General features: G+C 35.2%; 2 protein-coding genes across 2 annotated transcripts; one reads left to right on the forward strand and one right to left on the reverse strand.

Moving 5' to 3' along the window:
* The first annotated feature begins 4169 nt into the window (after positions 1-4169).
* LOC114280301 (pectinesterase inhibitor 28) lies at positions 4170-4730 on the forward strand. Its single transcript, XM_028222654.2, has one exon. The coding sequence runs from the start codon at positions 4170-4172 to the stop codon at positions 4728-4730; it is 561 nt and encodes a 186-aa protein (XP_028078455.1).
* Positions 4731-5491: 761 nt separating this feature from the next.
* LOC114280310 (putative pectinesterase/pectinesterase inhibitor 7) lies at positions 5492-16937 on the reverse strand. Its single transcript, XM_028222664.2, has 3 exons — positions 16314-16937; positions 8965-9370; positions 5492-6522 (listed from the first exon to the last, which is right to left on the reverse strand). The coding sequence occupies exons 1-3, from the start codon at positions 16902-16904 to the stop codon at positions 5834-5836; spliced, it is 1686 nt and encodes a 561-aa protein (XP_028078465.2). The 5' UTR covers positions 16905-16937; the 3' UTR covers positions 5492-5833.
* Between the last annotated feature and the right edge of the window lie 7085 nt (positions 16938-24022).

Genomic DNA, 24022 nt, shown 5'->3' on the forward strand with positions numbered 1-24022 from the left:
AGGGCATAACTGTAATAAGTGTGCGTGAGTGTGATGTATGTCTTCCAACCCCACGTCTTTCTCCCTTTTATTTATCCGCTTATGATGGTTAGATTAGGGCATATTTAAATTAGCATACAGTATGACAGCATGTTTGCATCATCCATCTGTATTGCATGCACCGGGCTCGGCACATCATACTAACTGCATTGTACTTTCAATTCTAAATTGAATACATGATAGTTGTAGCATTTCATATACCATCTTAGAATAGCCGAGCCTGCTATAGTTGCATTTTGCATGTGTTGCATTAGGCATTTTTGTATACTTAGGATCATGCATGATTTCTAATTAACTTCCTTTTTTTGGCTTGGAGTACTCGGTAAGTTTTATGCTTTAGCATCCTTGCATGCGTGTGAGTGACTGCCATGAATAGCATGCTTACCATGAGGCTAATTGCTAATGTGATATAACTGCCTGAATGCCTGTGGGTGAAGGTTGGGTTATTTGAATTGGAATAATTCATCAAATGTGTGTTTTAAGCCCACTAGATAGTGGCAAAATCATGTTTTCTAAGCCCACCCGAGGGTGGCAAATCCACGTCTTAGCCTACTTGCGGGTAGCACCATCAAATCATTTTCAAATAAACAAGCATGAAATGTTTTGTTCCAATTCGGACGACCCAGTCTATATTTATATGCTGCGAGCATCACATAGTAACCTAGGCTAATAACCGGAATAAGAACATACAATGTTTTCAAAAATTGATATCATGGTTAGTAGAGGCCGGTCTATGACCGGGCGAGCGGGGGTGCTCACGAAGTGACCTTCCCCAATCGTACCCAAGTTCCCGAACCGAGGCAACTTTGGTGATGACGGACACGTGGCCTTTTGGCACCGAGTCAGGGTTTCCTAAATTTCCCAAAATAAAATATTTAGGTGGCGACTCTGTATCTGGCAAAGCAGTCCATGTTTGGCACTTCTTTCAAAAATCTGTTTTCTCAAAAACGATTTGCCGGATTTGGACTCTTTGGTTCAGACTTAGAACCGTGACTACGAAAAGTCGAGTCCGAGCTGTAGCGAGGGTCCCCCGCGGGCTTGTTACAGTTGGCTTTTTGGCTTTTCGAAGGGTATTTTTGTAAATGTGAGTGTGCCAGCAAGGATCAATCAGTCCTTACAGAAATTGTGATTGCCAACCAATTACCAGACGATTGTGTTTTAGTTCTTTCAACCTCAATGAAGAGGACTTTTACTGGTGGCTTGACTTAGGAGAAATTAAAAGGAATAACAGTGATATGAAGAACAATTGAAGTATTTCATTAAAATGAACACTTACAATGGTCCAAACTCAGCCTCGGAGAGGTTTACAACAGCAATCCACTTGAATCTACTTGAAACTACTCCTATGAATCGAAGTGCAGTGCGGGTATTTAAAGTGCAGGTATTTAAAGAACAGGTATTTAAAGACTGGAAATGTAAAAGACTGGGAAAGAAAATATATGAAGTAAATGACTGATTTGTATGATCTGAGTCCCCCCTTTTTCTGGGGGCTGCCCTCCTATTTATACTCGTCAGTGATGACCTTCGAACTGCACTTCGAACCGTCGAACTGCTCCTCCATGATCGCTGATCATGCTTCCTTACAAGTAGCTCCATTACGCCATTACTGGCAGTTGAGCTTCCCTCTTGTATTTGAATTTGAATATGAGTAACCGTTGAAGCTATGCCATCTTGCATCCCGTTATTGATCTAGTGACTCAGATCATGTGAGAACCAATATTTATTGCCACGTGTACGATCAGGATTGAAGGGTTGAATAATCTTCCTTTATTACCCTTACTCTGCCACGTGTCAAACTGTAACTGGCTTTTACAAAATATGTAGCCAACAAATGTGTAGAATTCATCTAACATATTATTCTTGTAAAAAATTTCTTTGATTGAATATTAATAACTATTTGATTAGATCATATTTCTGCCAATGTTAAATATAATTTTTAAAATAAATTATTAACAAAAATTTAATTTAATCAAATAAATATCAATAACTAATTAATGTAATTTTTTTATAAGAATAAAATCCTTAACAAATTTTACGCATTCATCAATTTAAATTACACGTCTGACAACACTATCCAGTCACAAAGTGAACCGAAGGCTGGCCCTAAAAAAAGCATGGAAAATTTCAGTACAAAAAAATCTTTGGCAGCTTTATCCGTCTTATCTAGAAAAAGTAGAATGAATAGAAGCCATAAGAATTAGGTCAAGTTTAAAAAGACTAAATAAGTATATTTTTTTTAATTTTTTATGAAATATGAATTAGATTTGAATTAGATTTGAAGTGATGTGTTAGAGAGGTAATGTGACTTAAATAAAATGATATGACTTAAATATGATAGAGACTTTTTGACTTTTTGACTTTTTGAATTTTTTAAAAGATGCCAAACTTGATCTTACTTTGAGCTTGTGGATTTTATGGGGGTCTTTTTGGTAAATTAAGCTCCGAATAGACATCGACCAACCAGCATAGTTTGTCATCATCTGGGCGTAGATTTGGAGGACACGGTTGCGTTTTGCATTTGGTATTACGCTAAAGTCCCTCAATTTTGTTGTATTTTATTTTATATTTTTATTGAATCGTTACATACTATGCATGATTGAGGTCATGGACGCCAGCTATGGTGATTGAATCGAGGTAAATTACATCATCAATTCTTATAATTTAAGTATAAATACTATTTTAATTTTTATAATTTTAATTTAAATAATTTGATTTCAACATTTTTAATTTTTTACACTTGTTAGTATCTAGAATTGAAAAAGATCATGTGTAAAGTTAGAGAGATCAAAATAAAAATGAAAATAATTATTTACATCAGTGTTCCTATAGTTTATTTTAAATTTCATTTGATCTCTTTGGTTTTGCATGCGATTTTTTTTTTCTTTTAAAATGTTAATAATGTATGACGGAGAGGCCACATTGCACCAAAATTAAAAGTGTAAGGGCAAAATTATTCAAATTAAAATTACAAGAACTAAAGTGAATTTTCACTCAAATTTTGAAGGACCAATTGTGTAATTTATCTATTAAAGTATTCACTAGATTTTTTTATTTTTATTTTTTTTCATTTGGCTGATGGATCTTATTACGAGATGGTATCTGAAAAGGAAAGGGAAACTTTTACGTTTAAATAATATTTATTTATTTATATTTAAATTTTTTTTTTCCCTTGTAGTTAAAATAAGTTTTATTGTCTTTACTATTGGTGAGCTTATGAGAAATATATATTTTTTTGCTCAACATTGAGTTTTATTCAATTTTTATTATTAAGGGCCTATGGATAATTGGCAACCATAGTAGTAAAAATAGAGGGTTAGCCCAAAGTTTTTATTAAGCAATAGCCTTTTGATTTTTGCCATATCCTTTTGTTTTTTAAGTTTTCCATCAGATTTTTGTAAGATATTTTTAGAGACGGTTTAAAGTTTGCAAATTTTATTACGGATGTTATTTGTAAGGGGTATTGTGAATAATTATTTTTGTAGAATTTATTTTATTGACTATACAAAAGCATGTATTTAATATTGAGCTTTTTAGAGGTGGACCTTTGGGTTAAGCCGGCCGTGTAACAAGGTCTCATTAGAAAAATGCCAATACAACATTCGTGGATACCAAGGTTTCTGTTTTCATCATTTGATGTTTAATTTTTGTAACTATGTTTTTTTTTTCTAGTATGCATTTCATAAAATTAAACTTACCAATGTAGCAAAGAAAGTTTAATCTCAAAACAATTTTAAATCAAGATATGACTTTCTTGTTGAATTCTTGTAACTATGCTTTTCTTGTATCATTGTTAATGGGGGAGCTGATAATGCCAAAACCAGAATTGATGAGTTTCCAAGGTTCATTTTGGCTTTGACATTTGGATGGCTTGAGTTGGAATCTCATCCCATGCTTGTAAAAATAGCCACATTGATTACCGGTTAAGCGCATCTCACTAGCATTGGTGGCCATTCTTAATCCTCCTCTAACCAATCTCTTAACTCCAATAGTTCACAAAATGCTTAAATGTTCCATCTCCCAAAACAAAACAAAAAAAAAAAAAAAGCAAAAGACAAAAAACAAAAAGACCAAATATATATAACTCTCCAACCTATCCAACCTAAAGTTTTCATTGAAAAGTACGAAAAATAATGAGTTCCATGTCAATTTTCATTTTTCTCTTGCCTCTCACCCTTTGCCTCAGTCTCCGGCTACACCTAGTTGCTGCGGACATCTCTATCATTAACAATGTCAACAATCTAATTGAAAAGGCATGCAGTAACTCCGCACATAAGGATTTTTGCCTCTCTGTTCTCAACTTCAACAATGAGACCCAAAATGCGGACCTAAAAGGCCTCGCATTCATTGCACTCAAGGCTGCTGAGAAAAATGCCACAGACACATCGGTGCGCATTAAGTTGTGGCTTGGTGACGAAAATGTACAACCTGCTGTGAGTGATGGCCTCAGTGATTGTGATAAAGAATACCTCGATGCAATTGATCAGATCGAAGATTCTATAAATGCTTTGGTTTCAAATGCCTTGGATGACGTTAAGAGTTGGGTAGAAGACGCCCTTGCTGATATTGATACGTGTGAGAAGAGTATCCAAGGACAACCAGGATATTCATTGGAGTTGGCTCGAGAGAATCAAGTTCTTCGCAAGTTATGCTATACTGCTTTGGACATTGTCCAAGTTTTGGCTACCAATTGATCTTTGATGACAACATCATTGTATTGATCTCAAACGTTATTTCATTTTCACAGCATGTATTTAGAAAAGTGTTCAGAATTTTAAATCTGTACTACACATTTAAATTTATTTATTTCTTTATTGTACTTCTGTTCGTTTTTAACATCAAATGGTTACCCCATGCCAGACCTTATTTGGCTTGTGACAAGACTCTATTTTCATAGCCAAGTCATTTGATTAGGGGGTTTTGTTCTCATTTCATTCTGGTCATTTTGTGTGCAATATGGGTTCTTCCAATTACATCTAACAAACAATTCATCATACCTATAACTGTGAGAGCTCAATTCTCGATGAGCAAAAACTTTACGAGAGAGGTGAGTGTGATGAGAAGGTTTTTGAGTGTATTTAGAAGCACCGGTTCAATACAATACCGATCATATGCTCCCCGACATATGAAAAATGCCTTTTTTTTTTGGACATTTTTTTTTGTACTTATGCTAATCATGTAGGAACAATCTTATTGACATTTTAAATTTTTGGTTTTACTCCCACTTGAAATTTTTTACCTTAATTTGTTTGAATTAATAGAACAGTTAAATTCACGAATCACAATTAATCACCAAGCAGCCCATTTGTACAAGCTTTGGTGTAAAAAATTTAGCATTTTTGTAGCATAGTCAAAATTTAGCAATGACATGTCAAATTTGACATTTAGCATTGAAGATACTCTAACATCTGCATAACATTGCTAAAATATAGCATTCTAAGATTTTTAATTACTATTTAACAAAAACTAACTATTTAACTATTATTTAATGACAATCTAAATTTTTGCTATTAATATAATACTATAGCAGTTAGAATTCACAAACTAATAACCAAGCAGCACATTTGTGCAAGCCTGGCTGTTACATGCATGCTTATTGCTACAACAAAAAAGAATCACAACAATACCAGAACAGACAGACCCCAGAGGACAATATGTTTTACTAAATTGCAATAACAATTTTTGTTTTCAATTTGCACAGAAATTAATCACAGAATCTGAAAGATGGAACCCATTTCATGTAAGTGAATTGTGTCCGATTCTGTAATCAATTTCAGTGTTCCTAATACTAAAGAAATCATAAGCCGCCACTGTATGGAACTCCGGTCTGAGGTAACCAATCATCCGCCAACAAGAAAACTGATCCTGTAAAATTAGCAGCACCAGTAGCATTAAGAATGTGATAACCAGGCCACGTCACCCTCTCAGAAGTGTTCCAACCAGGCCCTGTATTATTAAACTCGGCATAATACGAAGTATTTAGAGCAAAATCACCGATCCATTCGTGCCAACCCAAGGGATTAATCAAATCATCCAAAAAAGACTGCATATAAACAGTCCTCGAGTACTGCTTCCACGGTCTCCCCAAAAACGTGTCGAAAGTAGTATTACTGGAAGCCAATTCATCGGAGGCTTTTATAGTACAATTCTGGATTGAAGTGCCAGTGTTTTGGTTCGGGTCGGTTCGGCCTTGGGCAGTGATGACATTGAACTGTCCAATGAGGGGTAACCTGGGATACATGTTGCAGTTTTGGAAGACGGCGGCGGCGTTGCCGAAGATGAAATCGATGGTGCCGTAGATGTCGCATTCGCGGTAGAATTGGCGGAGAGAGTGAGCGTAGAGTGTGTCTTGGTAGGCTTCGAAGCTGCATTGGTAGAATGTGGATAAATCGGCCCCGTTTCGAACTGCCACGGCTTGGTGCTTGATTGCTCCGGCTGTGTTTCGGAATGTTATTCCAGCTGCTACAAATCCTTTTCCCACCACAGCTGAAACAATGATACCAAAATTTATCAGATTATACTTAAACATATGCTATATATCAATTTCCATTATTTACATATGCCAAAAGTTAGGAATGCAGAGTCTATGAGTGAAATTATTTATGGATAAATTTAAGTAAATTTTTTTGGAATTTGTAGTCTCTCTGTTTGAATATTTTAAAATCAACTCTTTTTTCCCGTTACTTTTTCCTGGGTGTTTTGAAAACTTCCTTTAAAAAAAAAAAAAAAAGCTAGCATTTTAGTTTTTTTATACAAAAAAATCAACTTTTTAAACATAAAAAAGCCAAAAAATCACCAAAAAAAAAAAAAAATCAACTTTTTACCAACTTCTCAAAACACCACTCCATATAATATGGTAATTCGTTATTTTTAAGCATGTTGTATCTTATAAGTTATATATACCTATAATGTTTATTTCGTGGATATAAAAATGAGTGAATAAAATATTGAAATGTATCTATTGATATATAAGGTACAATTGCAGAGAAAGGAAAATGAAATATAATTTTATTTTCTAAAAATACTATTTTTTAAATTTTATATACAAAATATTTTTTATTTTATTTTCTTTTCTTTTTTTATTTAAAAAAAATTACATTCCACATCATTTAGGATGAGCCTTTTGTGGAAGTTTTAAGGAGAGGATTCACTTTGTTTGGTTTGAGTTTTTTAAAAATATTTTTCAAAAATTTCTACTTTTTTGTTTTTGTTTTTACTGAATTTTTTTTAATATTTTAAGCAATTTTTTTAATTTCTACATACACCTAACATAAATACATTTAAAAAGTATAATTTTTGTGAATTTTTTTTTTAAAAAATTACTAAATACCAAAAATATAAAAAAAAAATGAAAAATCAGTATATTTTTCATATTTTTATATATTTATTAATATTTTAAAATATTTTTTCACAAATATTTTACTTTTTAGATATATCTAAATAAGGCACATCTTAAAAAGTAAAAAAAAATATTTAAAATTTTAAAAATATTTATTAAAAACAAAAAAATATAAAAAACTCAACTTTTAAAAAATTAAATTTAAAAAATTAAATCTAAACACACTGATTGATTTTCTCAAACACGAGAGGTGCCGTCAGGCTTTGTTGGAGCCTCCACCTCAACTATCTAAATAGTCCATTTTGTTCAAATTGGGCTTTGTGAGACCTATTATAGGTCCACTCCAACTATCTAAATAATTCATTTTGTTTAATTATATATATAGATTATTCATTAAAATAAAAATTAAATTGGTCCATAATTATAGCATGTGCTTTTATAACAATTGTCTAAAAAAATGGACAATTTATTTTAAAAATTATTTTTATCATCTATTTTTAGAAATAAATATTATCAAAGTATATGACTATATGTATATTAAAACAAAATGAATGATATAAATATTCAAAATATGGCCCAACAGCACCGAAGAGATAGTTTATAAATTATATTTATAATTTTATAATTTGTATAAAGATTGGGATCCCTTTTCCCCCAACCCCTTTTGACCCCCTTTCTTTTTCGATAGGTCACTTTTTCTTTTTGTTTTCCTTTTTTTTCTCCTCCTCCAATCACCACCCGACACGTGTGTGTGGGGTGGTGGGGGTTGAAATTTGAGGGGGTCTGAATCACTGCTGTTATAATTTAGAGTAAGTGTTACTTAAGTCTAAAAATTAGATTTATTTTTCAAATTTAATGATAGAATAATGTCTTAAAATATCTAAAATGAATTTTTTTTCTCATATTTTCTCTAATCATTCACCAATCATCTTATTTATATATAAATGAGTCTATAAAATGGATTTGTATATCATTTTCTTATAAGTTATCTAGAAAAATGAAATAAATGATTCAGATTTGAAGTTAATTGAATGTGGATTGGATCTAAAATAATTTTGATCCATAAATATATTTTTCCGAGTAAATTTCCTGATATGTGACATTGTTGTTTTTTAAAAGGTAAATTATGTAAATGGTCCCTGTAATTTATATGATGTGTCAATTTAGTCACTATTGTTTCAATTTGTTCGATTTTGCCTTTTAATTTAACAAATTGTGTCACTTTAGTCTAATAAATAACGGCTATTAAGTTTGGTGGACGGAAAGTCTACATAATGTGTCAATTTGGTTTCTATAGTTTACATAATGTGTCAAATTGGTCCCTATTATTTTAATTTGCTTGATTTTGACAGGGAGCAAATTGACATATTGTGTAAACTATAGGGACCAAATTGACACATAGTTTGACTTTTCGTTCACCAGATTTAACAATCGTTATTTATTTGATTAAAATGACACAATATATTAAATTAAAAGGTAAAATTGAACAAATTAAAATAACGAAAACTAAATTAATACATAATGTAAACTATATAGACTGTATATAATTCACCCTTTCTTAAATGATGAGGGAAGTATTTTGTACTCACAAAAGGTAGAAGAATTGAAGGTGGTCCACCCATCATCAAAGCTATGATTCCCAGTGATCACAGTCTGATTAATACCATCGCCGATCATCATCAAATAAGTCTGGTTCTTCCCAATGGACACATACTCTTGATACACACCAGCGGTGACATATATGAGAAAGTAGCCATTGCTGCCATTGGAGCTTCTGGGAGCTGCATTGACTGCATCAGTAATGGTTGTGAAATTAAAACTCCCATCCTGGCTCACCACCACAATATCGCTCACCGGAACCACGCCGTCGTTGCTCGTCTGAAGAACTTTTCTCCGACTTACTGACTCGTAAATCGCTTGGTGTTGGCGCGACATTTTTAACGGTAACCGGCCGTTTCTGAAGCCTATCGGCGTTTTTCCAGGCGGCTTCGATGTCTTCAAATACAAAATATTATAATAAAATGATTAAAAGATATACAACATGTACAATAATAAAACAATTAATTTAAGAAAGAATTGACATCTTAGATTTGATAATATATATATTTTTTTGAGATCCGATTCCATTGACAATTTATTTGGAATTGATTTTTTTAATAATTTATTATTGTTGATTTATTTTTTTATTTTAAAAATATATATTTATAGTAGGGGTGTTCGCGGATCGATTTTGTGCGGTTTGCGGTTTGGTTTTGACCCGCCCGCATCTATGCGGTTTAGGAAAAAGTTAACCCGCAACCACCCGCAGTGCGGTTTGCGGTTTGTGCGGATAGGGTTTGTAGATGTGCGGGCGGTTGCGGGTGATTTGCGGTTTACACTTTTTTCTTTAAAAATTAATTTTTAAGTTTTTTTTTTCCCATCGAATTTAAGCATTAGATTCATTTTATATATTTGTGATCATTTGATAACAATTTTCTGATGAGTTTACAAATAAAAATTTAATATCACTAGCATTTTTGTCATGAAAAAAATGTATATCAATGTATTAAAGGTTGTACTCAATTAGAATTGTCAATTCAGTAATCAATAATCAAACTAGAAGCTTCATCGATCACCAGAAGAAAAATTTTATTAGAAAAAAGTGGATGAGTCATCAATGAAAATCATATAAGAAACCAAGTTTAGGACTTAATAATTCTATGACATTAAGAAAGTTGAGAAATACTTAAAAATAAGGATCCTAGTGTCATAGAGAACATAATGGTGCTCCTGTTAAAGTTACAAAGTTGGTATATAAAAAAAAATAATAATAATACTAATTAAAGTGCGAGCGGTTTTTGCGGGTTGCGGTTTTAACCCGCGACCCGCCCGCAACCCGCAAATTTGTCATATTTCAAACCGCATCCGCCCGCATTATGTTTGCGAAACCGCCCATTTATATGCGAGTTGGGCGGGTTTGGCGGTTTGAGCGGTTCGGATAAACCGTTGCCCACCCCTAATTTATAGGTTCAATTTGACTACATTGGAAGAAGAAAATTTTAACATAAATTTGAAAAAGAAATCATGAAGGTCAAAAAAGTTTTGAAAATAATGTGGCATTTTAGGGTGATCCCAAAATGATCTTGGAGACATTTAGTTAGTGTTTTGAAACCGTTGTTTCTTATCACATTAAGCTTCAAACGAAATCGGAAAATATTATGCAACTACAGGATTTAAGTTAACAAAAATATTAAGACATATACAACATACAAAATAAAAAACAACTAAATCAATAAAAATTTAAAAGGAGTTGGTTTAAGAAATTGAGTGGCACATTGTTACTCTTCACGTGAAGGTTTGAATGGAGTGCAGTGACTCCAAAATAAACAAAAGAGTAATGATACAAAATGTACCAAAAATATAACATGGATACTTAAATTAAATTTAAACCACACAATACATTTCCTGTATAATTTTTTATGTCTTAATTTTGTATCAATAAATTCAGCAGTAAAAATATAAGAGAATATGATGAATGGCTCTGCACTCTTTGGAATCTCAATGTAATCACATGTTTTTGTGTTGAAGAATGCATATTTAAAAAAAAAAAAAAATTTGTTTTTTTGTTTTTTTAAAATTTTATTGATTCTGTAACGGCTAGATAAATAAAAACTGTTGTTAGGGAAAATCGATGTGATTCCCCACAAGTAAATCAATCAATGGGAATAAAATCTAATGCGGAAAAATTAAATCAAAGGCAACACAAGAATTTTTACGTGGTTCCCTCAATGTGAGGTACGTCCACGGGATCGAAATCCGATTCCACTATCAACCAAATAAGTTCCAAACGATTACAAACGAGACACCAATGGTCTCACAAAATCACCCTTAGGTGAATTCCAAATAATCACAAATAAACAAAGAGGAAAGACCTCACCAAATAGATGAACCAAAATCTTCAGAACCAGAGTTGTAGAAGACCCAAAATAACGAACCAAATCAACTTCCACACAAAACTGAAACAAACCCACTGTGCACCCACACCAATCAATGTTTGTTGCTGTGTTTCTCAACTTCGGGAAAAACAAATCAAGTAAGGCAGCCGCTGCGCCTCTTTTTCCCCCAGCAAAAACGAAGACAATATATATATATATTATATGTTGTGAATCTTGGATTTTTATAATTAAATCCTAATTGTATCCAAATTGAATTGGGTCTCCTCAAATATAATATATAAAAATATATTATACTAAACCAAGCCAAATTAAAACTCTTTTAATAAATCAATTGGGTCCCACACTCCAATAAGGAGGTATACCCAACAATTCTCCCCCTACCGACTTAGGTGGAGATATCAACCATACCCGCCAAAGTTCGACACTTTAAATGTTTGTCCCTTGACAAAGTCTTTGTCAACATATCTGAAATATTATCATCTGTGTGAACCTTTTCGAGTTGTAACAATTTCGAATCTAACACATCACGAATCCAGTGGTATCTCACATCAATGTGTTTCGATCTCGAATGAAAAGTAGAATTTTTACTCAAGTGGATAGCACTTTGACTATCACAATAAAGCACATACTTTTCTTGCTTCAAACCCAACTCTTGCAAAAATTTCTTCAGCCATAACTCTTCTTTGCAAGCTTCTGTAATAGCAATAAATTCAGCTTCGGTAGTTGAGAGAGCAACACATTTTTGTAATTTAGATTGCCATGCCACAGCTCCCCCTGCAAAAGTCATCAAATACCCCGAAGTAGATTTCCGAGAATCAACATCACCAGCCATATCAGAATCTGTGAACCCATCAAGCATCGGCTTACCATCCCCAAAACACAAACACACCTTCGAAGTCCCTCGAAGATACCTTAGAATCCATTTTACCGCTGCCCAATGTTCTTTACCCGGATTAGAGAGAAACCGACTCACCACACCAACTGCGTGAGCAATATCCGGCCTTGTACAAACCATGGCGTACATCAAAGAACCAACTGCTGAAGCATAAGGAACTTTCTGCATCTCTTCCTTGTCTTTCTCACTTGTAGGACATTGATTCGAACTAAGCTTGAAGTGACCCGCAAGTGGACAACCAACCGGCTTCGCTTTATCCATATTGAACCTCTCAAGAACTTTCTCAATGTAGCTTTCTTGAGACAACCAAATCAGCCCCTCTTTGCGGTCACGAACAATTTTCATACCAAGAATTTTCTTTGCCGGTCCCAAATCTTTCATAGCAAAGGACTTGCTCAACTCCAATTTCAACCTGTTTATCATGGTAGAATCTTGACCCACAATTAACATGTCATCAACATAAAGCAAAAGAATAATAAATTTACCATCCGGGAAATTTTTCACAAACACACAATGGTCCGAAGTGGTTTTAGAAAAACCATTATTCATCATGAAAGAGTCAAATTTTTTATACCATTGCCGCGGGGCTTGCTTGAGACCATACAAACTTTTCTTCAATTTGCAAACAAATTTCTCTTTCCCTTTTTCCACAAAACCTTCCGGTTGCTCCATGTAAATTTCTTCTTCAAGATCACCATGCAGAAATGCGGTCTTCACATCAAGTTGCTCAACTTCAAGATTCATACTTGCAGCCATGCCAAGTACAACCCGAATAGAAGACATCTTCACAACTGGCGAGAAAATTTCATCAAAATCAATACCTTTCTTTTGCCCAAAGCCTTTCACGACAAGACGTGCCTTGTACCTCAGATTCTTGCCATCATTCTTCAATTTGAAGACCCACTTATTTTTCAGAATTTTCCTCCCCTTAGGCAACTTCACTAAATCATAAGTATGATTTTCAACTAAGGAATTCATCTCCTCTTCCATGGCCTTTTTCCAATCACCTTTCTTTGCATGCTCAATTGCTTCTTGGTAGCTCTCCGGCTCCCCTTGATCAGAAATCAACACAAATTCATTGGGAGGATACTTTCTTGAAGGTTGTCGGTCCCTTGTAGATTTCCTCAACTCAAGTTGTGGTGGTAGTTCTTGAGTTGGATGCTCTTCCTCAATTTCTGACTCAACTTCATTAGAATTAGCATCATCCTCTACATCTTCAATAGGTGGCTGCACATCTCCCCCGTTTTCATCATCAACTGAAGATGAAGGAGATAAATCCATGTCAATGAGATCACTAGCTTTTGGCTCCGGTTGATCACCTTTGCCAAAGTCTTCAATTGTTTGGTCTTCAAGAAACACAACATCACGGCTTCGAATGACTCTCTTGTCGACCGGATCCCACAATCTATAACCAAATTCATCACGCCCATAGCCAAGAAAAATACATTGTTTTGACTTGCTATCAAGCTTGGACCTTTCATCTTTTGGAATGTGAACAAAAGCTCGGCAACCAAACACTCTCAAGTGCTCATAAGACACATCTTTACCGGTCCAAACTCTTTCTGGAACATCACCATTCAAAGGATAGGAAGGAGACAAATTGATCACGTCAACCGCTGTCTTCAACGCCTCACCCCAAAAGGATCTTGGCAATTTAGCTTGTGAAAGCAAACACCTTGTTCTTTCCACAATTGTGCGATTCATCCTCTCGGCAACTCCATTTTGTTGAGGAGTCTTCTTAACTGTCTTTTGGTGCCGAATACCTTGGCTGCGACAATACTCATCAAATGGCCCAATGTATTCACCACCATTGTCTGATCGGATGCACTTCAATTTCTGCCCTGTTTCTCTTTCAACCATGGCCTGAAAATGCTTAAATACTTCTAGAACTTGATTTTTAGTTTTTAGTAGAAAAGCCCAAACTTTCCTTGAATAATCATCAATGAAAGTAACAAAATAAAGTGCACCACTATGTGTTCTAACTTTTAAAGGACCACAAACATCCGAATGAATCAACTCCAAAACATTTTCTTTTCTAGAAGCAACATTTTTATGAAAAGAAACTCTATGTTGTTTACCGGCCAAACAATGAACACAAGTTTTAAGATGTGTACCTTTCAAACCGGGTAGAAGCTCTTTCTTGAACAATACTTGCAGCCCCTTTTCACTCATATGGCCAAGCCGCTTGTGCCATAATTCAGTAGAAGTATCTTCTTCAAGTGCATTGACAACACCTTTACAAATTTTTCCTTGCATCGAATAAAGTGTATGAGTCTTCTTACACTTAGCCACCACCAAGGAACCCTTTGTGAGCTTCCATATCCCATCACCAAATTTGTTGTTGTAGCCTTCATCATCTAGCTTCCCGGTAGAGATCAAATTGAGGCGAATGTCGGGAACATGCCTCACATCTTTAAGCAACAACTTGCAGCCCAAATTTGTTTCCAAGCAAACATCACCCATGCCAATAATCTTGGACAAACCTTCATTACCCATTCGAACAAAACCATAATCTCTTTCGGTGTAGGTAGTGAAGAAATCAACTCGAGAAGTCACATGAAAAGAAGCACCGGAATCAATCACCCAATTGCTCTCTTGGCCCACAAAATTGATACAATCATCTTCACAAACGACCATGAGATCACCATTGGTAGTAACTGCTGTTGTGTCTTCTTGCTTCTTATCCACACTTTTATCACGCCTTTTCTCCTTATTCTTGAGCTTTCGGCATTCTCGCTTCATGTGCCCTTTCTCATGGCAATAATAACACTCAACGTCTTTCTTTGAAAAAGAGCCATCTCTTGACTTGTCATGGCTTTGATCACGACCATGAGGAGTCTTACTCCTCCCCCTTGTTTTGCTTCGGCCTCTCACAACAAATGCTTCTGACTGAGAGGAACTCGCTGATTTTCTTCTAGTTTCTTCATTCAACAGGCTACTAGTGACTTGGCCCATTGTGACAACTCCATCAGGTGCCGAATTACTAACCGTCACAACCAAAGTCTCCCAACTTTCGGGCAAAGAACTAAGTAGCATCAAAGCCTGCAACTCATCATCAAAAACAATTTTCATAGAAGCAAGTTGGTTAACAATACTCTTTATTTCATTCAAATGTTCCGGAATAGGGCTGCCCTCTTTATATTTTAAATTAACCAACTTACGAAACAGAAAAGCTTTATTTGTGGCTGATTTCCTATCATAAAGGCCCTCTAATTTTTTCCATAAATCATGTGCTGAAGTTTCAGTAGCAACATGATGAAACACACTGTCATCAATCCATTGACGAATAACACCAACGGCTTTTCGATTAAGCCTATTCCATTCATCATCTTTCATACCCTCGGGTTTGCCAGAATCACCCTCAATGGGTCCATATAAATCTTTACAAAATAATAGGTCCTCCATTTTAGTTTTCCAAGTTACCCAATTACTTCCATTGAAGCTAGACATACGACCCACATTCCCCTCCATTGATTTACACAAATAATTAAACCCAAATAAACCGTAAGCTCTGATACCAGTTGTTAGGGAAAATCGATGTGATTCCCCACAAGTAAATCAATCAATGGGAATAAAATCTAATGCGGAAAAATTAAATCAAAGGCAACACAAGAATTTTTACGTGGTTCCCTCAATGTGAGGTACGTCCACGGGATCGAAATCCGATTCCACTATCAACCAAATAAGTTCCAAACGATTACAAACGAGACACCAATGGTCTCACAAAATCACCCTTAGGTGAATTCCAAATAATCACAAATAAACAAAGAGGAAAGACCTCACCAAATAGATGAACCAAAATCTTCAGAACCAGAGTTGTAGAAGACCCAAAATAACGAACCAAATCAACTTCCACACAAAACTGAAACAAACCCACTGTGCACCCACACCAATCAATGTTTGTTGCTGTGTTTCTCAACTTCGGGAAAAACAAATCAAGTAAGGCAGCCGCTGCGCCTCTTTTTCCCCCAGCAAAAACGAAGACAATATATATATATATTATATGTTGTGAATCTTGGATTTTTATAATTAAATCCTAATTGTATCCAAATTGAATTGGGTCTCCTCAAATATAATATATAAATATTTGATTTTTATTATTACCCACCTTCTTCTTCTTGGGAACCCAGCCTTTGGTGAAGAGAGCTAAAGAAACACTGTAAAGCTTTGTATCATTAGCTAAAGGCATTGAGAGCCCATTCTTCACACTCCAAGCTGAAGCAGTGTCTCTCAGACCATCCAAACAAGTCTGCACATTAGTTAAAATGGCACTGAGCATTGTCTGCACGTCATCAGCTTCAATACTAGGAAGGACTGAGGAATTAGTGTTGACAGTTTGGAAAGAACTTAGGAGAAAATCTAAGTTGAGAGAGGCTAGGAATCGGCAATCTTGGAGAGCTGCAATGGCAGAAGGTGTCAAGAAGGAGGAATGATGGAGATAGTTATCGATGAGAGAGATGAATTTGTGAGCAGAAGATAATGATTTGTGGACTGATATTCGACCGTAGTCGTAGACATTGGCAGAGTTGTTGTTGGTGGGAAGGACTGATCTGCAGAAGGCAGGGTATAGAGTGTCCTTGCAAGCAGTTCCGGTTGAGATTGGATTTGCAGGAGGGACATCGGCCGAAGATGGAGAGGGAATGGAAGAAGCTAGAATGAAAAATATTGTGAGAGAAGAGAAGAAGAGGTTGAAAGCCATTGTTTTGAGAATGAGAGGGTGAATAAGAAGAATGTAGACTCATGGGGAGATGGCTTCATTTATATATATATTAGTAGTACGTGAATAAGATAGATGGATGAATTTGAAAATTGTTTTTGGAACAGTTAACAATATGAATATTCGGGGGAAAAAATGGACAAAGCTTTAAAACTGTCATGAATTGTATTTAATATAATATAATACTATCGGCGAGTGCATAATGTATTTACAATTTTACATTTAATTTTTTTGAGAAGAATGATTTATTCTTTTAATTTTGTTTGTTCGATTTAATTTCAATGATGTGGCACTAGAAGGGGTTAAAGACGAAAGGTGTGTAATGTAAGATCGCGTTACATTAGTCTTAGCTACGTTATTAGAAGTGGGGTGCTGGGTAAACAAAATTACGGAACGTAGAAGAAGGACTGTTTTTTTTATAATTTGACAAATAAAAAAAGATGGGTTGAATGTGATAGTTGATAATAGTTACTTTTTAAAGCAATTAACAAGAAAACAAAAAATTACAAAAGTTTTAATACCTTTTGAATTGTGAGCTTTATATATAAGTATATATAATGAATAATATTATATGTATCAATTAATATATTAATAGATGATGCGGTATAATTTTAAGAATTTTAAATATTTGTAATTTATATAATAGGTCATGAGGTTATAATTTTCAACTAATAATATCATAACATATATTAATATACTAATTAGTGCGTGTAGCACTACCAATATATAATAGATATACATAAAATATATATAGAATATTTTGATTATTGCTTGAGTAATGCTACCCAAATTGAAAAATTATAAATAAAATTAATACATATGACGCGTATATTTAAAGTGAGACCAAGTATTGATTTTTTATCATTTTAATATATATATATATATATTTTATTAATCGATAGAAGAATAATTACAAATATGATAAATAAATACAATCACAACACATTATAAATTTTTCTTTATAGGAGTTGAACTCAATAACTCATACAAAGTGTTACATAATTATTAAACCAAATGTATAATAGAGTATTTCTATTACATGATTTCAATTAATGACTCTAATAGCCAAGAACATATGATTACTTTGGTCTTTAGATATAATTTTTCACAATTGAACCCTCTTTAAAGCAGAAGAAGTTAATTTTTAAACATATTTTATTACATCATTTTGATCATAAAAATTATGTGAGAATAAAAGTTTATTTATTTTTAAAAATTATTAAATGGAATTGAGAATTTTGAAGGATTTGGGAACGAGTAAAGTCAACATGCACGGCAATCTCAAAAGCGCGTGCATATTTAACTTCGTTTTTTAATAAATTTCATAGCCGTAAAGAAAGGGCCAAGTTGTCTTGTCCTTAATGTGTTGTTTTATGAAACATAATCTACTTCAACTTATTTACTCTACAGGCTACAGCTTGTCTGCAGTTGGAGTTTTAGGTCTCAAAATGGGTTTTCTTTTCCAACTGTTTATTTTATGATGGGTAGATTATTAAAGAAAATAGAGTCGAATTTGTTTGTTCATAATCTAAATCGGAGGATATTGTTCAGGTTTATAGGGCTCATTATAAATTATATTTTAATAATTTAAATTATTCATTTTGTAAAGTTATTCATGTATATTATTTATACATAAAATTAGATCAACCTGATAATTGTAATCTATTCAATTTATCTAGTTTGTGTCTAAAAAATTAAACTACATTTTTAAAAATAGATCATTCATTTTTTTTAAATACAATAAATTAAATAGGCTATAATTATCAGATTGACTTAATCTTTTTTGTGCAGATGATATTGTTAGGTCCCTTGATTGTCAAATCCAGATACAAAACCTTGTGTTGTTAAAGTTGTTTATTTTCTGTGTTTTTGTTCTTCCCGCTCGAGCGGGGACATTGACGCTCGAGCGGAGTTTGTGGTCTCTCAGTATTTTGACAGGTCTGTAAAAGTACTGGAGTGCGTAATTTTGCACTTGAGCGGGTTATGAAGCGCTCGAGCGGACCACTGTGTTACCACACACGTATTTTGTTGAAGCCGCTCGAGCGGGATGTTGGGCGCTCGAGCGGAGATCGCGGATTCAGGATTCCTATTTATATCTGTTAGGTTGTTTTTAGGATTACATTTTCCTAGATCTTATTCAAGAGTTCTAGGGTTTTGTTTGAAGTATTCTTCTGAAGTTTTGGTGAGTTTTCCTTAATGTTTTGAGAAGAGTTCTTCACTCATGATCTAAAATGCATACATCAAGGAGATTGGTTACTTTAAATTCAAGAGAGAGTTCTCTTCGGTGGATTCCGAAGATTCAAGCGTATAGTTTCAAAAGGCGTTTGATTTTATACGTAGTCGTTAATTCGACAAGTGGGGTTGTGGAATCAACTTCAGGATTGATCAGTTCCGAGACGAAGTCGTGGAGAAAGAGTTACAGAAGATTCGAAGACAAATTGGCTGAGTTGGGTAATTTGTATGTTATCTTTGTAATCTTTCTTACTTCAGTAGTGGATTGATTAGTGGCGTTTTGCCCGTGATTTTTTTAATCACAGTTGGAGGTGTCCAATTGTGGTTTTTTCCACGTAAAAATCGTTTGTGTCGATTTATTATTTATTCTGAAAAACAAATAATCTAAATCACTTTCGTAAGTGCTTGTTGATTTAGATTGTGTGTTTTGGATTTTTGGGATTTGGAATATTTGAATCTTGATCTAATCACGAATCACTTAGGATTTTCACTTGGTATCAGAGCAGGTCACTCTTTTTTTTTTTTTTTTAAATATAGGAGTGTGATTTTGTGTGACTAGTGATATGGATTCTATTCGTGAAGGTAACTCGACCCATAGACCTCCTTTACTCGATGGTACAAACTATTCTTATTGGAAAGCTCGTATGAGAGCGTTTTTAAAATCCATCGATGAGAAAGTTTGGCACAGCGTAATTTATGGGTGGAGTGAACCTACTATCACCATTAATGGTGTTGATATTCCTAAACCCCTTGATAAATGGGACACTACTGATTACCAAAACTCGAGTTGGAACAGTAAGGCTCTCAATTCCCTGTTTTGCTTCGTCACACCTGAAGAATTTCGTCGTATCTGCACGTGTGAGGTAGCAAAAGAGGCTTGGGACATTCTTGAAACAATTCACGAAGGTACTACTTCTGTCAAAAGGCCAAAACTTCAACGTCTCACCTCATCCTTTGAAACCCTTTTTATGCACGATGAGGAGACGTTTGATGATTTCTATGCAAAACTTAGTGATATCGTGAATTCCTGTTTCACACTCGGGGAAAAAATCCCGGAAGCTAAAATTGTTGGAAAAATTTTGAGGTCTTTACCCAAGAGGTTCCAACCAAAAGTGACAGCCATTGAGGAGGCTCAGGATGTTGATACCCTCAAGCTTGATCAATTGGTTGGAAACTTGCAGACTTATGAAGCCCACCAGATTTCAAAGAAAAAACAAAAAGAAAGTATGGCTTTCACTAGTGCTCATGAGTCTGCAAAAACTCCGGAGGTTGAATTTGATTTAGAGTCTGAAATGACGGCTATGTTTACTAAACAATTTAAAAAAATTTTGAAGAAAAAGAAGCCTAATTTCAGAGACCCTATTTCTAAAGACAAGAGTAATGAAAAACCCAAAACTTTTCCACCAAAACTTGCTCCAAAAACTAAAAAGAAGATTGTAAAGGGGCAAGGGGTCAAGTGCTATGAATGTCAAGGGTTTGGTCACATTGCCCTTGAATGCCCTTCGAAAAAGAATCGAAAGAAAGTCTACACTGTAACTTGGGATGATGAAAGCGGGTCGGAGCAAGAACCCGAAGAACCTGAATCTGGAGAAGACGGGGATAGTGCTTTCATGGCATTTTGGTCCACTTTCACACAACCTCCTCCAAAGCCAGCAGAGTTAGCTCGTGGTCAGAACTTGCATCTTGCTCTTACTTTTGATGGGAGTAACTGCTTGTTTTGGAAAATCAGAATAAGGGCTTTTCTGAGAGCTTTTGATCTAGAAGGCTGGCAGGCCATTGAAGAAGATACAGACAGGGCTGACAATTCGAGCAATCTGAGAGCCCTTATCACTATTCATAGAGCAATTTCTGTTGAAGAACAGCAACGGGTTGTTTGTTGCACAAAGGCTAAAGAGGCATGGGAAATTTTGAGCCAATTCCATGAAGGAGGAAATTCACATTCACCACCATCCAACAACTTTTCAGTCTTAGTTGCTAGATTAGAAGAGGCTAAGGAGAATGAAGAGCAAAAAGAGGATGATGAAACATCTGATGACAATGATGAGATCAATGGCGATGAACTACAACAAGCTTACGAAAAGCTATACGAGGAATCTCTGAATTTATCCAAAACCAACGACAAACTCTCTCTCAAGATCAAAACATGTGAGAGTGAGAATGTCAGGCTGAAAGGAGAACTTGTAGCAGCAAAGCAGAATATCGTCAAGATCTCGAGTGACAGGCAAGACTTATGTGGAAAACTACTATCCTGTGAAACTGAAAGGAATGAACTTCTGAAGGTGTATTCCACATATGAAGAAAAGCTTGAAAGTCTTGAGCTGTCACAAGCCAGATTGGAAGAGATAGTCTGTCAAAAGGATGAAGAGCTCCGTGTTGCTAGAGCCACTATTGCCATGTGGAACAAAGGTTCCAAATCTTTAGAAGACATCCTCGGGTCTCAACAAATGGGTTGCGACAAAAGCGGGTTAGGCTATGGTGCAACAGCTGACAAGGGACAGGCCTCTACTTCACATGACAAGAAGACTCAAGCAAAGGGAAAATTGAAGGTAGACCAGGCTGATCTCTCTCTTCATCTACCTAAAGCTGGTAAGATCAACAAAAAGGAGGTAAAACCGGTTTTTATTTGTCATCACTGTGGTAGGTATGGCCACATTCGTCCTTATTGCTATGAATTGTTTGGTAAGGTGTCTCAAAAGGGTAGAAATTCAAATACTTTTTGGGCTAGGAGACAACCTTACATGTCTAGGCGGAATACCAAGACTAAAAAGATTTGGGTGAGAAAAGATGATTTGACTTGTTTAGTTGTTCACACTGCTCTAAAAGCACGTGATTCACACATGTGGTATCTTGATAGTGGGTGTTCTCGTCATATGTCCGGTAACAAATCCTACTTCACCTCCCTTGAAAAATATGAATGAGGAATTGTTACCTTTGGAGATGGCGGCACTTCGAGAGTCATTGGTAAGGGCTCTATAAGTGTTGCTGGTCTTCCCAAGCTAGACAATGTTCTACTAGTTGATGGTCTTAAAGCAAATCTTTTGAGCATTAGTCAAATGTGTGATTCCCATCATGAAGTATTGTTTTCAAAAAATAAATGTGAAATTTTGGATAAAAAGGGAAATACTGTCTTACATGGGGTTCGCACATCTGATAACTGCTATGGGATTGTTATTACTAATGATCTCATTTGTCACTCTGCCATCATTAGTAACATTGACCTGTGGCATCAAAGATTAGGTCACATGAATTTCAAAGACCTAACTAAGATAGCCAACAAAGAGCTTGTGAGGGGAATACCTAAACTGGGTAAGAATTTGAGCCATGTGTGTGGACCGTGTCAACTTGGAAAGCAAACCCGTGCCCATCATAAAAAGGTGAACAGCTTTACAACCAAACGTCCTCTTGAATTAGTTCACATGGATTTAATGGGTCCTACTCGCACTGAAAGCATCGGAGGTAAAAGATACATTTTTTTAACTGTTGATGATTTTACTCGATTTTCTTGGGTAAATTTTTTGAAGGAAAAATCTGATACATTTGATGCTTTCCAGGCCTTAGTCTTCAAAATCCAAAATGAACAGGGTGTTTCCATTGGGCGTATCATAAGAATCCGAACTGATCATGGTCGTGAGTTTGAGAATAGTTCGTTTTCGGATTTTTGTAATATGCATGGAATCAAGCACGAATTTTCTGCTCCTATTACTCCACAACAAAATTGAGTTGTTGAGAGGAAGAACAGGGTTGTTCAAGAAATGGCTAGGGTCATGCTCCTTAGTAAGAAACTTCCTCCTAAGTTTTGGGCTGAAGCCTTAAATACTGCTGTTTATGTCATAAATCGCGTGTATTTAAGGCCCGGCACTTTACAAACTCCATATGAATTGTGGAAGTGTTTGAAACCTAATGTAAAATACTTCAAAACTCTTGGGAGTAAGTGTTACATCTTCAAAGATAGAGAGCCTTTGGGCAAATTTGACTCCCGAAGTGATGAAGGTATTTTTCTAGGGTATTCAACCACTAGTAGGGCGTTTAGAGTCTATAACCTACGAACTTCATCTTTAATGGAATCTATCAATGTGGTTATAGATGACACAGGTGCACCTACTCCAGCAACAAATGAGGATGATAATGATGAGTCTCCAACCTTGGATACGGATTCACAAACTCAAGGAGAAGGTGCGGACCAATCACAAGAAATGGTTACAGAACCATCCTCACAGGTAAGGTCAAGTCCAAAGAGTGCTCCAAGGGACATCACTCCTGTTGCTCATGTCACCGCAAGTCCTGAGCTTAAACCATCAGCTAGGGTGAAACTGAATCATCCAGCTCAACAGGTGATTGAAAATGTCTCGGATCGAATGAAAACCCGAAGACAGATTCGGGATGAGGTATCACATATGTGTTATGTTTCATTAATTGAACCTAAGAATTTTAAAGAGGCCTTGCTAGATGATAGTTGGGTCAATGCTATGCATGAAGAGTTAGGTCAATTTGAACGTAACAAAGTCTGGACTCTAGTTCCTAGACCTAGAGACATGAATGTGATAGGTACCAAGTGGATCTTTAAAAATAAATCTGATGAGAATGGTACTGTTGTTAGGAATAAAGCAAGGTTGGTTGCTCAAGGCTACACACAAGTAGAGGGTGTTGACTATGATGAGACGTTTGCCCCAGTTGCACGTCTCGAATCTATTCGTATTTTGCTTGGTGTTGCATGTTTTCTTGGCTTTAAATTGTTTCAAATGGATGTGAAAAGTGCCTTTCTGAATGGGTATTTGAGAGAAGAGGCTTATGTTGAGCAACCAAAAGGGTTTGAGGACCCTAAATGTCCTAATCATGTCTACAAGTTAGACAAGGCTTTGTATGGATTG

Source organism: Camellia sinensis, chromosome 12 (assembly GCF_055761805.1).
Source record: "Camellia sinensis isolate YWXY chromosome 12, ASM5576180v1, whole genome shotgun sequence".
NCBI lineage: Eukaryota > Viridiplantae > Streptophyta > Magnoliopsida > Ericales > Theaceae > Camellia > Camellia sinensis.